Below are 15,119 nucleotides of genomic sequence, written 5' to 3'. Positions count from 1 at the left end.
AGAGCAGGGGAGAGATTACACAAGGTACACAGGATATCTGGCAGTATATTAAATTCAAGAGACCCCTTCTATCCCTGCAACTTTATGATTCCATGCATGCCTGGAAGCATGCTACTCCATTCATTTTGCAAAATTAAATGTAATGTGCCCCTGTATTATAGACTCACCTCACTTCATATAAAAATCACATCCCTGAAAGGTCTTGTGTAAATTTAATTTGGGGAGAGCGAATTGCATTTTAAATATAGTAGGCTCACTAGCTATTTAAAGACATGCCATAATGTCTCACTTATATAACGCCTTTTTTTTTTTAATAAATAAGGATTTCTTTAAAGTAAGGCATCTTTATATAGATGTGAGCCGTCATAAAGCTAATTGTCATGGATGAGTTGTGGATAGTCCGCCTCTGCTCGTAGATAACGAAACTAAGGGTCATAGTAACTTGTAAGGATCGAATGCTGGCAAAAGGGAAAACAGTCCTAGGTTAATTAATTTATCAAAGATCTCACTACTAGAAAGTCATAGACATGACATTTGACCTTGGCCTATTTCTGAACTCATCTTGTTAACACAATTGTGTGAACTGAAATGCAAGTCAGACGACCTCACTGAGTGTGCCCTGATAATATCCTACACACACACACACACACACACTCACACACCCATCAACCTCCAGAATGAATGAGGCAAAGGTTGTAGAGATTGGCTAATTTCCTATGTGAATCTACTTTGGAATAAGAGATAACATTTCAAAAAATTCGACAAAGATGATTAACTGAGTTACAAACGTCAACACGTCACTGTGCTGAATATCAGACTGAACAAACTTGCACTAGCATTTTTTCTGTTATAGATTACTTTCCTGGAAGAACTGTTTAAATTGCTTAGAGTCAGGCAGTGGCATTATTGGAAGTGTGGCCTTGTTGGAGTAGGTGTGGCCTTGTTGGAATAGGTGTGGCCTTGTTGGAATAGGTGTGGCCTTGTTGGAGTAAGTGTGGCCTTGTTGGAATAGGTGTGGCCTTATTGGAGTAGGTGTGGCCTTGTGGGAGGAAGTGCATCACTTGGGGTGGGAATGAGCTTTGAGTTCTCAAAAGCTCAAGTCGGATGTAGTGGCCCACTCTCTTCCTGCTGCCTGTCAATCCAGGTGTGGAACTCTCAGCTATCTCTCCAGCACCATGTCTGCCTACACACTACCATGCTTCTTCCCTCTGTGATGATAATGGACTGAGCCTCTGAACTATAAGCTAGCCCCAACTAAATGTTTTCCTTTGTTGTGGTCTTGGTGTCCCTTCCCAGCTAAACCAAGTCCAAGAGCCTGTAGCATTGAGACAGACCCATCAGACAGGTGTTTGCTTTGTTTATTCTGTAAACTTGAGAAACAACCACTACTGTTAATGTATCTTCGCACAGTCCTCCACCAGGACTAGCCTCGCTGAAGGCAAGAGGAAGGGCAAACAAATTGCCTAAGAGAGGGGGAAGAGAACCTTCTCATCACAGATCTGTCCTTTTGCCAGTAGATGGTGCCAGAGTGTGGGATGATTCTAGGAAATGGTACTCAGAGGGTGGAGTTTTCCAGGATGTGGCTCTAAGAAGGCCAAGTTGTCCCAAGAAGAGATGCTCAGAGTGTGAGATTATTCCAGGAAATGGCACATAGATTGGGGTTTTGGTGAAATGTCATATTTGGAAAGGGGGCTCTTGCAGTTCTGATTAAAGTTCATGAAATGAAGAGATGATGACATAATTCATTTCAGGGGGCCCCACATGCAATCACATTTGTTGTTATAAGAAGAGAGTCACGGAAAGAAAAAAAAAAAAGACCTATGAAGTCAGAAGCAGAGACTAAAGTGATACAGCCACAAACCAAAAGTGTACTTGGAGATTCCAAAAAATAGACAGATAGAGGAGGGTTTTCTTCTTCCCAAAGCTTCCAGAAAGCATGACCCTGTTACCTTGACTGTAGATTTCTGACCTCCAGAATTGTCAGAGCACAAATCTGTATTGTTTCAAGCAATTAACTTTATAGTAAACTAACTACAATGCTCCATTGGTAAAGTATAATTTTCTCAATTTTAGAAATCATATTAAATTATCCCTTATTGTTCCCTCATTGCAAAATAATTCACTAAAGGCAAATGTTTCTTAGGATTTCTATTAGGTCAATTTTATTCTTATTTGTTTATATTTTATGGATGCTGAAGAGAAAGTTCTCGGAATCTATGGAAGTTAGTCTACAGAATAAGAAACAAGACACCAGGTATCTTAGTTAGGTTTCTATTGCTGTGATAAAACACCATGACCAAAAGTAACTTAGAGAAGAATGTGACCCTCCCTTCTGCCCAGGGGCTGTTGACCACTAACCCAAGGGAGGAGTGTGCAGGGTTCAGATGGATGGATTGTCTCCCAGAATCAGCTTCAGTGAGACAGCTCAACTTCATTGAGGTGAACAAGGGCTATATAGACCTTAGGAATTGAGTAGGATGTACATTATTGGCTAAGGTGAAGGCTTGGGAATGCTGCATTTACATATAAAGGGATTCCAAGAACCTGTCTGGCAGGTTCTGAGAGGGGGAGGGGAGAGGAGGGGGAGAGGTTAAACCTGTAATCTGGCCATAAACCATGAGACTTTCCTCAGAGGTTTTTTGGGTCAGTAACGGGAGGAAAGGGTTGATTGCTAACATAGTACATAATTATCATAAAGCCAGAAGGGCTGAGAGGGACTTCAGTGCAGAGCTTGCAGGAAGCTCTGTGCAGGGTCATCCTCTAGATAAGGCCCTGGACACTCTCCAGGTAAGACGAGGCAGAGAAGAGCAAGGTCTGTTGAGAAAGAGAGTCCTCCATTTTGTGCCAAACTCAGGAAGCTTATCCGGACATGGTGGATGGAGACCTTAATAGCAGGATCTTCCAACCAAAGAAAAGGTTTATTTCATCTTAAAATCCTCAAGTCACAGTCCATCACTGAGAAAAGTCAGGTCAGGAGCTTAAGGCAGGGACCTGGAGGAGAGAACTGAGGCCAGGACCATAGACAAACACCATTTACCAGCTTACTTCCCTTGGCTTGCTCAGCCAGCTTTCTTATACTACCCAGGACCACCTGTCTATACCATCCACCTCCAAGGAGCGCTTACCTCCACATCAAACATAAATCTCAAACAAAACATCAGGAAAATGCCATGCAGATTTGCCTACAGGCCAATCTTATAGAGGCATTTTCTCAATCAAAATTCCCTCTTCCCAGATTTGTTAGGTTCCAACCAGCATACCATGGATTCGATCACCTTAGTCCCATGTCACTTGCTCACAGTACTAGGTTTCTGAGTTATGATTCCTCACCAGGGGGTATCATATTTTTCATTCTTGGACTATAATCATCACAATGCTCTTTTTTTTTTTCAAAATCTTAACTAGAACTAGGCTCCCAGGTCAACTGGAAGATTCTGATCTGTTGGTGTCTGCCAATGGAAGCAGATTTCAGAATAGTCCTCAGAAGATACTTAATACTGTAAAATGGGGACAATTGGCAATACTGTACATGTTTATTATATTGAGTTATTAAGCATGTGTTGATGTGTTACCTTGAGAACATTGTGGGGTGGGTCTTGGTAGGACATATTGTGACTGTGACCACCTTTTATTGTCCTTATAAGTTGGTTTTTATTTATCAATTTATTAAAAGTTTTTCACACAGAATTCCATGTAGCCTACTCCCTGTAAATTTCTGACTTCTTGTCTCTCTCCACCTCCCTAGTGCCAAGATTATATGCATGTACTTAGTTTTATGCAGGAACAGTGCTACGAATCAAACCCAGGACCTCATATATGCTGGGCAAGCACTCTACCGCTACATCCTAGCTCACTGTGTGACTATAGAAAAAAATCTCAGGTCAGAAGATATCTCAGCTATCTCAGAAGATAGCTCAGTAGATAAGAGGCCTTGCTATGTATGCATGAGGACCTGAGTTCAAACCTCTAGCACCTCCATAAAAGCCAGGCATGGTCATGCATGCCTATAACTTCATCATTGAACCACAGAGACAGGTAGATCCTGGGAATACACTGGCCAGCCTAGCCGGAGTAGTAAGCTTCAGGTTCACTGAGAGACCATGCCTCAAGGGAATAGGGCAGAAAATATGGCAGAGGATACTGACATCAGTCCCATGACCTATGTATATACACATATACTATATATACTAACACATAAACACAAAAGTATATACCATTGACATACATCATATACACACAAAAAAAGGAAGGAAAGGATGGAAAGAGAGAGGAGAGAAACCGAAAGGAAAAGAGGAAAGGAGATACAAAATCTGTAGAGATTTCATTTGTGTGCATATTACAGGAATACCAAAAGGTACCTGGAGTGTTGGCTTAAATTTAGAAAATCTACATATAGTGAGTTTTTTTTATATATATGGAAAAGTTATCATAGAAAACGAATGTCTCTCTAGGGAACCAAAAAAAAAAAAAAACAGGAAAGTCTGGGCGTCATATCATTATCTTATTAATGTATCTTCAAAGTTCCATTCTCATCCAAGGAACTGTGTATGTGAATGTGATGGGAGTGGCCAATGGGAAACAAAAGGAATCACCTGAAACAGAATAAAATGCGAAAGCAAACAAAAGTGGCACAAAAGAAGGCAGCCTTTTCATGGTGACTCAGAAGAAGGCCATATTCAGAGCTTCATCACCAGGCCACCCTTAGTCACCAGGCCATCATGGTCCTTCTTGTGAAAAGAGGCAACCTGGTGCTGACCAATGACTGAGGAACTAGACTCCCCCTCACTCCAACACAATACCACAGAGACCATCACTTGACAACTGTGCATTGTTCTCATCCATGCAGGGTTTGCCTTACAGCAAAATACTGTGGTGCTGGGCTGATGTGAATGTTCTGGGAGGTAATCATATGTTTCATTGCACACTGGTAAATCTGCACATTGCATTCAAGTGAGTCTGACACACAGCTTCATCTCCTTTACTATAATCAGAACCAATCATTAATTATCGCAATGTCCAAATCATCCTGCTGGCACTCATACTTAATAAACATTCCGAGCGATGATTCTTTGTGGTTATGTTTTATTAAATGACATCAAAGATTGGATTTCCATCCCCACACGTTGCTTTAGAGAGGATTCTTGTTCTTGCAGGCAAAGGAATAGAATAAAAATAATCTTTAAACTAGAGGCTCAGAGCATAAGCAGACAATGATAACTCCTGCAGAAGTATTAAAGGTAAATGTTGGACAAATGTATAAATGTCAAAAAATGTATGTTTAATATAAAAATAATCCTGACTTCTGCTTGTTGGTTGGTTACTCCATCCCCTCAAACAATCAGGTAATTTATCACTAAACCGGAGATATTCTGTGTCCTATAACTGAGAATATTTTGTTCTGTGGCTTGGAGAAGACTAAGCCAAGTAGAGGTGACCTTCAAGTCATTCTTTAAATAACAATTGGTATAGCATTTGATGTTTAGACTGCTCTTTTCTGTCACATTTGATCTCTGCTTAACCTTATGAAATGAAGTTGCTGTCATCAGAGAGCAAAGGAAGAGAATGAATGATATGTGCCGAGGCTCCAGGATGAAGATAGGTTGGAAACCAGGTCTCTCCGGTTCCTAAGTCCCGAGACTTGTCTCCACATTAAATCCCACAAGTCTATCAGCCTGTGGCTTCCATCCAATGCACTGCCCATGCTCCATTCTTCCCCTACATTCTCCATGGGTAGACACAAGAATGCTCACACGGGTAACTTTCTGAGACTGTTAAAGCCCTGGTGAGTCTGACAGCCAAGGGTGTTGAGAGCAGAGCCCAGCCAGGCAACAGCTGAGCCTTCTCCAAGGCAGGTATGTCTGCTTACTGAGAGCCAGTGGAGAAGCTCAATGTTGTCTCCAGGAAAGCAGAAATAGGAACAGAAGAGGAGGCGGAGGTGGGATGAACTGCAAGGAACCAGGAAGGTCGTGTGTTGAGGTCAGACATTGGAAGGCATTCCTCTGAGTTCAGAATTTAGGATTTTAGAAAAGCTCCAAATGTGTGCTTCAGCGGTCAATCCCAACATAAAAACAAGAGAGATGAGAGACAGAGAAGGAGGAGAGAAGAACCTGCAGAGAACAGAGGAGATTGCCAGTCTGCTGAGCCTGGCTGCCCACAATTCCGAGGCAGCTATCACATCCCTTTGTACTCAGTCGTCCCTGACCTCAACAGCTGCCTCTTCCTGCCAACATGGTCCCTGCCCAGTAGGACAGTCCATGGCTGCCAATGGGCCAGATTGTTTCCCCCTGCCTGGCTCTCAGGGGTGAGCAGCCACAATAGCAAATCACAATAGCAAAAACTTCTAGTGGAAAGAGCTGACGTGGATGGAATTTGCCTGAATGTCCAACATTGCCCATCCATGACCAGAACAAGGTCACAGGGTGACTTTCAGCCTGGGATCTCAGCTATTTAGGTGGCAATTGGCAAAGCTTACTGGCCATGTGCTGAGAGAACAAGCTCAGTTCTAACCCAGAATATTGGAGCTGGAGACACAGGAGGATCCTGAAGCCTGTGTCTGTGTAACACACAATTGAGCAGGTCTTCTGCTGAGACGGGAACTACTCCCATATATGGAGCTGAATACAGGACCTGCCCTCCTGACATGCCCTTCCAGTAGTTATTTATAGCTGGAATGCTTCCCAACACCCGGGCTTCTCCACTAAGGGTAGCGCATCCCAGAAACCTGAGCAGCCATCCTACTGGAGTAAATACAATGCTCTTGTAGAAACTTCTGGTACCTCCCGGTAGGCTCCACACTCTCATGTGACCTGAGAGCTCCAGGGTATGTTCATCTCTTTGACACTTTGACACAATGTTTTCAAATGAAAAATTCATATGCGAGAACCACACAAGTTACAAAACAAACCACAACAACAACAAAGCAAGCTTATGTTTTGAGTGTCATGGTTTGAAAGTAAAATGTTCCCCATAGACACATGTGTTTCAATGCTTAGTTCCCACATGCTGGGGCTGTTTAAGAAGATTGTGGAACCTTTAAGAAGTATAGCGTTGATGAAGGAAGTAGGGGATACACCTTTAGATTGTATAGCCCAATATCACTTCCTATTCACCCTCTGCTTCCTGATCATAGATGAAATATGGCCAGCTAGCTTCCCACTCCTGCTGCCTACCATGCCTTCCCCATCGTGGTGGGATGTGTCTCCTCTAACTGTAAGCCGGGGGGGGGGGGAGGGAATGTGTCCTTCCTTAAATTGTTTGTCAGTCATTTTATCATAGCAATGGAAAAAGTAACTGATACAGTAAGTTAGTGATTTTGTGGTGGGTGGCATTCCTAGCTATCCTTGGCCACGTGGAGCTGGTCATGGGTTGAACATATCTACTAATAAGTCCATCTGTCTGTGTCGATGGCTAGAGAAACAGAAGAGAGTATGCAGGGATGTGTGGATGTCGGGTTTGACCTACACAAGGTAAAACTAGGCAAGAGGAGAGAGAGATCCATCTGGACTGCCTTTGGACCAGAACTCATAAAGGTGAAGCTATAGGAGCTGTGGGGTGTGAGAGATACAAGAGGCATAGGGAGAGGGCAACTGACTAGGGTTTCTGGGCTGGAAACTAAACTTTCCAGAACATCGTTGAAGTGCCCAGACTCAAGATCAAATTCCTTGTCTGTTTATATTCATGGTGGGTCCCTGAGACTCTGAGCAAAGACTGGACATCCTGTAGATTCCATAGAACTTTAAGATGGTGCCATTTGTTATGCATGGGGTTGCTGTGGATACCATCTGGCAGTATTTATCTGGGCCACATGGCTCCGAACGGTGAGTTTATTTGCATGATTCCTCCCCAGAGGCCATGGGTCAGCAAACATAACCCTTGAAAAACAGCAGAGAGACAAAAATGAGAAATCACCAGACTGTTGGCTGTGTCGGATCCTTGGGATGATCAGAAAGGGCAGGTATTCACTGGAGGTTACCAGAAACCTCACCCCAACATTTCCAGAAAGTCCTAATCAAAGATGAGGAGCACTGCAAGATAACCGGGCAGGAGGTAAGGCTGGAGCAGAGAGTGTAAGCTGTAAGCATAGTGAGATGCCAGGCTGCTGGGAAGAGCATCTCACTGAGTAGGAAGTCTTAGTTTTCTCCCTCTGCCCTATGGTATGAAGGATTGTTGTAAGGGTCACACCCCACCTGGACATCAGAATACACAGTCTAACAAGGGGGAATAGATATACTGTAAAACCAGGGTTTAATGAAAATTCTGGAAGCCCCATAGGCAAGACCAGATCCTTCAAAGATCCAGCCAGGTACAAGGGGTCTTTTCCTCATAACTAAACCATAATCCTAAGGCTCTTTCAGGAATTGTTTACTAATCTTGCATTTTGGGTATTGAGTGAGTACCCAATAAATTCGCAAGCTCAGAATTTTCAAGTGCTTCTGTTTGATAATTATTTCACTCAATAAACATACATTCACAGAAAACGAAAGATCTGTCCATAAAATCCTTCCAATGAGTTTTAATACAAGGCTCTCATCAGAGTTGAATTTGGTTTTCAACTTCCAGTTCGACAGGTAAAACCATGCCTTCAACAAGACTAAGTTTTAAGAAAGAAAAGCAGGACAGTGTTTACTCATCCCAGTTCAAATGTGAGCTTTACTTTAGGGGCCCTGTTTGAGCCAAAGTTTGACAGCCTCCCATTTCTCTCTTGACAGGCGTGAGTAATGCTGAGGCTCGGCAGCCAGGAAAGTCTCCCCACTTCAGTGCCAACTGGGTCGTGGGCAGCGCCGACCTGGAGATCATTAATGCCACCACTGGGAAGAGGAGCTGTGGGGGCTCATCCCGGCTCTGCAAGCACGTGTTTTCTGCTCGGTGGGCACAGCTGCATGGTAGGGTAGGTCGCACCGGTCCTTTCTGGGGAGAAAATTAACTGTACCTGGGCTTTGGTTAAAACCCTGAGGAAGCTCCAGGGAAACGGGACATCATTGAGTCTGTAGTAATTATGAAACAGGACGTGCATAGTGATCCCCAGGGTTATTGCCCTTTCTCCAGCTGCCCAGGAATTTCCTCTGTGCACTTACAGCTTTGCGGAGTTTGCCTCTGTGAAATCAAGCCACAAAGGAGATAATTGGTGGACAACTAATGCCACCACACTGGGCCAGTTGGTTTGTGCAGGGTGTCATAAGAAAGGAATATAAAGAGGCTGGAGAGAAGACTCTGTGGTTAAGTGCACTTGACTTAAACTTGTGGTTAAGTTCAGTTTGAGAAATCGTGGCCACACACAGCTGTCTGTAGCTCCAGTTTCAGCAGATCTAGTGCCCTCTTTCAGCCCCTGCAGGAACTGCACGCTTGTGGTGCACATACACACACCCAAGCCCATACACTAAATAATTGTTGATTGATACTGTTTGTAGGTGCTGCAGTAGGGAGAGAAGCTCACTAAGATGGTAAGCCTTCATTTTCTGAAGGATCAGAGGGGTATAGTCTCTCAGGGAAGACTAACACTCAGCTAGCTCACTCCAGTTATTTTATTCAAACATCATGCAAAGTTAACTGGGACTGGGAAAGGTTCCAGCTACCAAAGTTATCTTGCCCTTGCTGCTCATGAAAGCAGACAACCCACATAAATCTCAGTCCTTTTGACCATGGCTAGCCATAATCAAACTAAGAACTCCAGTTTTTGCCAGGAGTGTCTTCAGGACCCAGATTTGTGCAGCTGCAAGCTCTCACATAGCACAAAGTACAGACCCTCCAGATAGACAACATTTCTTCAAGGTTCAGACAGTTTCAAAACTATTTCTCAGCTTTTATTGATTGACCCGAACATAGCAAAGGCTTTGCTGAAACATTGCACTCAAGGCCAGACACAAATGTTTCACATTTCATTTAAAGCCAGACATAATGGCTCTACTATACAGATCACTACATATAGATCTCTTTTTAAACATTAAAAAGAGAGAGGAGATTTAATACTATTCTGAGTTTATATATAAAGAAATTACTCCTCAGAGAAAGTAGATAAGGTCTGGCAAGGTATCTTAGTGGATAAAGTGCCACCAAGCTTGAGAACCCAAGTTCAGTCTTCATGTCCATAGTAAAGAAGAGGACTGACTCCCGCAAGTTGCCCTCTAACCTCCAAATGCATGTTGGGTCATGTACACATCAGAGAGAGAGGGGGGGAGGAGAGAGAGAGAGACAGAGACAGAGACAGAGACAGACAGAGAAGAGGGAAGGGAGGGAAAGAGGAAGGGAGGAAAGAAAGGAAGAAGTTAGAAAGAGAAAAAAGAGTGGATGATTTCAAACTGAATTTCAAAAATGATGACTGTCAGGGTTAACATTTTCCCCAACCCAGAAGACTATCCATTTCTACTACAATAATGTTCCAGAATCTGCTTTCTCTTCATAAATAGAGAACAACTACATTTGGGTGGTTAAAACTGAAATGCATGCTTTTATATACTTTAAAAGCATAGCAGACAAATAAAAAATACAATGCAGATAGCAAAAATAAGCTAATGAAGAAAAGTATTTTGCTCATTTTCCTGTATTGGGAGATAACTCAATCAATGAAACTCTTGCTATGCAAGCACAGAGACTTAAGTTCAAGCCCCAGAGATCATGTGAAAAGACCCAGCAGGGTTGACTATTAGTCCCAGAATTAAGGAGGCAGAGATAGGTGGATTTCTGGGGCTAGCTGTCCAGCCAGCCAGACTAGACCAATGAGAGACCCCATCTTAAAGAAAAAGAGGAGAGAAACAGAAAGACACAGATGGAGACAGAGACAAAGATAGAGAGACAAAGAGAGAGAGACAGATAGAGAGAGGGGTAGGGAGAGAGACAGAATAAAGTTTGGCCATTCTGCAAGAACAGAGTACTCCTGAGGTTGATCCTTGGTCTCCATATGCACCTGTACACATAGGTGCACCCATATGACATGCACACCCAATAATCATGTCATACATATATCAACCAATAGAAGAGCAAATACACATTTTTGTCTTCTCAGAGAAGATTGTAGTTATCAAATAGTTTGGCCATAGCTGTCCCTCCTCTGCCTCTGCCTCTGCCTCTGCCTCTGCCTCTGCCTCTGCCTCTGCCTCTGCCTCTCTGCCTCTGCCCCTGCCCCTGCTCCTGCCCCTGCCCCTGCCCCTGCCCCTGCCCCTGCCCCTGCCCCTGCCCCTGCCTCTGCCTCTGCTTCTGTCACAGCCATGCAGATGTTGGTCTAGGGCACAATATGCTACAGCCATGATTCAGTTCTTCCAAAGAGTCTGGAAGGTTTGGGGAAGCATAGGCTCTTCTTGCTTGCTGAACAAATAGGCTCTCTTTTTGTCCACATGATCATGGGGTTGTTGACTACAGAGTGGATACATTGATTACAAACACTCTGGGGAGAGGCTTCAGTGTCATCTAAAGCTCCCCTACCACAGGCCTGCCCTCTGCCTTCCTGCCCTTTTGTTGGGGAACCAAAGACATGGAGAATGTTCTTCCTGCCTTACATTGTTCCAACTTTTGCCTCCTATGACTCTGAAGCCCAATAACATCCTACTTTTACTGCCTTCCCAGTTAACTAACAACATAACTCAAAGTCCTTCTCTCCTGCCTGCCACGATGCTGTTAGTACACAAACCCAACCTAGCAATCCTCCACCTAATCAGATTTTATTATTGCTGCCATTCTGTTTCTTTCTGGGGGTTGCTGGGTTTTCTTTTTGAGTTGGCTGGCCTTGAACATAGCCATTCTCTTAAGCCTCCTAAGTGCTGAGATTATAAGTGTGTGTCATCACACTCAGCTAAAAAATCAATGTTCAATTCTTAATAGAAGGTAAGTGGTGTGTCATGTTATACATGTGTTAATCATCTATATACTTCTGATGAAGCAAAGCATCCTTAACAAGGGTTTTTCACAAAAAAATTCCAAGAGAACTCAGATAAATGCACTTCGGTTTGGTTTGGTTTGGTTTGGTTTGGTTTGGTTTGGTTTGGTTTGGTTTGGTTTGGTTTGGTTTGGTTTTTCATGTGTATGTATGAGTTTATATGTACAGGATGGAGGTTGCATGCATGTGCACATGAGTTTGGAGGCCAAAAGTCAATACTGGCTCTGATATCGGGTCTCTCACTGAACTTGAAACTCACTCACTGGCTAGCTAGTCTCAGGCGCTTAGCCATCTCCACCATTCCAGTGCTGGGATTAAAGGTGTGCACCAACTCATCCAGCTTTTTACGTGGATGTTAGGGAACTGGACAGAGGTCCTCATGCTTGTGAGCCAGGCACTTTACCAAATAAGCCATCTCCCGAGGTCCTGCCTCTGTAGTGTTAAGAGAGAAAGAGAAGCAAAAGGTTTAGGTCAAGCTAGTAGTTTGCTTGTGAAACTCCTCATGTTGACATCACTGGCTGAATGCACTCTCTTTTTCTTTCCACAGCTAAGCACACGGATCTCAGGCCATGGAGACACACCATCCATGTACTGTGAGGCCAAGCGGGGGGCTCACACCTACCAGTCTGTCAAACAGCAGCTCTTCAAGGCTTTTCAGAAAGCTGGTCTTGGCACCTGGGTGAGAAAACCACCAGAGCAAGATCAGTTTCTACTAAGTCTCTAAGTCACTAGACTCCTTTGCTATTGGACCAGAGTGAGACGCCCGGAGAGGATGAAGCCGTATGACAGTGTGGTGTGTCCATCGGTTCTTGACCTTTGTTCTCCTTCATTGTTCAGGAACACACGGCTCCATGTGGGGATGAGAGACTAGATTTGAGTTTGGGTCATACTGCTTCTCCTTGGGCTGTTAGTTCCCAGAACCCTGTCCACCATAGCTAGAGGTAGAAGCATTATTGTATCAGCCCCATCCCTTACAGGGTGTCAAAAGGAAATTATCTGTTCAGGCAAGGGGAGCCCAGAGGCAAGACTGAAAAGTGGTACTGACGTGTAGCTTCATGCACCTTCCTCTGGGCTTTCCTTCCCTTCCAAGGGCATCTCTAGTGGTATGATCCAGTCTCACCAGCACAAGTTTATGTGACAACTCAAGATAAGCCACAAGTGAACAGGAAAGCCATGGGCTCCCCAACTCCAAAGAGCCCAACAGGAATGCTATATTGTTCTCATTCATTCAGACCTTTCCAACTTCTTTCAAGGACTTGAGATAGGCACTGTTGAAGAGAAGATAAAGTGAAAGCTATGCTTAGAACACAAAGGGATAGCTACCCAAGACAGGAAAACGTCATGATCTACGAGCGAAGAAAGTTGTTCTTAAACTAGCCAATGATAGAATGTTGCAAACAAACCCAAGCCTATCCACTTGATGACAACCTCTCCATTGCTTTTCATAGATAATGACAGCCATGGAAATGAGAACTGTGGAGTGTTTACCACTACCTAATAATCTCTCTACTAGGTATGAGTGATGAAACTGAGTCTTAGATCAAATTCTAAATTTTCAAGTGAATTTTTATTAGAAAGAAAGCACACACACACACACACCACTCAGTACAGTCTTTAGGTTTGAGGAGCGACGTGCTCGCTATCATTTTAGGTTCCTTGATCACCATGTTGCATGAATAAAATAATAATAACAACAAAGATAATGATCACTTACTATAGCTGCCAAAATTAAAGACATAGAATCATACCACTTTTAGAACAGGCATCAGAGTTCATGGGTAGACTTAGATTTATTTAATATTTAGCCTACATCATCATACCTAAGAGGAAAACAAAATACAGGCAAGAGGAGGCATGTTGCTAACCAGTGTTTCTTGAACTAATTGTTTTTAAACACTTGAAGCACATTTCTAACATTCATCAAGCTAGTTAACATGTGTCTAATCTTTTCTACTTAAGAAAAAAAATCCCGTCTGACAGGCTGGAGAGATGGCTCAGCAGTTAAGAGTACTTGCTGCTTCTGTAGAGGACTCTGGTTGAGTTCCCGGCTTCTGCATGACAGCTTACAACCATCCATAACTCCAGCCCCAGTGGCTCCACACATTCATGCAGTACACTTATATAAATGTGGGCAAATTATCATAGACATAAAGTTAAAATAAATACATTCTTTTTAATTCCATCTGAGATGCATTATGGATTTCTGTTTCATGTTTTGTTTGATTTTAAAGTATAGGATATACTTCTAGAACATGGGATTCTTGATTAGAATTTCAGCTCATCAGTTCTAAATAAAATTCAACCATTACATCATGATGCTTTTATTCTATCTCATATTGCAGATATCGTAAGAATTGTAGCTATCTGATATAATCAAAAGAAGAGTGGAGATATTAATTCCTTGTATTCAATATGAGATCGCATCACTAGAATCCTTTGAGAAAAGAATATGAGCACCATTGTAGGAATGTTTTCAAGATAAACTTTCAAAGATATGCAAATGTTTCTGCAAATAAGTGATTCATATCACTCGTTCATAAATACTGAGGAAAGTGGAAACTTAACTCAGGGTAAAGGCTAAGATCAAAAGGCCGACTTACAGTGATCTCTGATAAATTGACATATCACTAGAAGGAAGCTTAGAAACCCAAGAAACCTCGAGAGCCAAATGTGGCTTAGCTGTAATCCTTCAACCATTAGGAACAATTGTTTCCTAGTTGAACTCTAGGACCTACCCTCAAATCATTTGTATTCTGAGCTGTTGAATGGAGAACACACAGCACTTCAGAGCAGAGAGCTCCAAACAGTGTTGTTGGCTATAAAAAAAAATAATTGGCATTTAATTTGGGGGTCTCAAACAAGATGGAAAGAGGCAGACTGGGGCACCTTTCAGATATTCTCAGTGAATACCACCACTTTGGCCTATGCAAAAGACAGAGAAAGCAGTGGCTACCTAGCACCATCATGTGCTAGGTTTATGACTCATGGTGTCTAAAGTGCTGTTTTTCCAGAAACAACCCAAACTTTCCTAAAAATGACTTTCTCCTTCTAAAAGGAGGATTCATTCCACCGCTGAGCACTAGCATAGAGATTTGCTTATTTATTTTAATTACATGTATATGTGTGTGATTGTGTACAGATATGTGCATGTGTGTGTGGATATCTGCAGAAGGCTGAAGAGGGTGCCAGAGGCTGAAGTAGGTGTCGGGGCTGCTGGAGTGAAGGTCACAGGCAGTTGTGAGACACCCTGTGT

The 15,119-nt window shown here is 42.9% G+C and overlaps 1 protein-coding gene across 1 annotated transcript in view; it reads left to right on the top strand.

The window, feature by feature from the left end:
• Nucleotides 1-12,745, top strand: part of Adarb2 (adenosine deaminase RNA specific B2 (inactive)) — a 530,291-nt gene extending 517,546 nt beyond the window's left edge. The window contains exons 9-10 of the mRNA XM_028769889.1: nt 8,709-8,887; nt 12,414-12,745. Of these exons, the coding sequence (XP_028625722.1) occupies nt 8,709-8,887; nt 12,414-12,590 (356 nt within the window). The 3' untranslated portion in view covers nt 12,591-12,745. The remainder of the gene's footprint in view (nt 1-8,708; nt 8,888-12,413) is intronic.
• Nucleotides 12,746-15,119: the final 2,374 nt, after the last annotated feature.

Source organism: Grammomys surdaster, unplaced genomic scaffold (genome assembly GCF_004785775.1).
Source record: "Grammomys surdaster isolate TR1022 unplaced genomic scaffold, NIH_TR_1.0 194, whole genome shotgun sequence".
Lineage (NCBI taxonomy): Eukaryota > Metazoa > Chordata > Mammalia > Rodentia > Muridae > Grammomys > Grammomys surdaster.
Note: the sequence above shows the minus strand (reverse complement) of the source record. Positions and strands in the feature narration are given on the sequence as shown.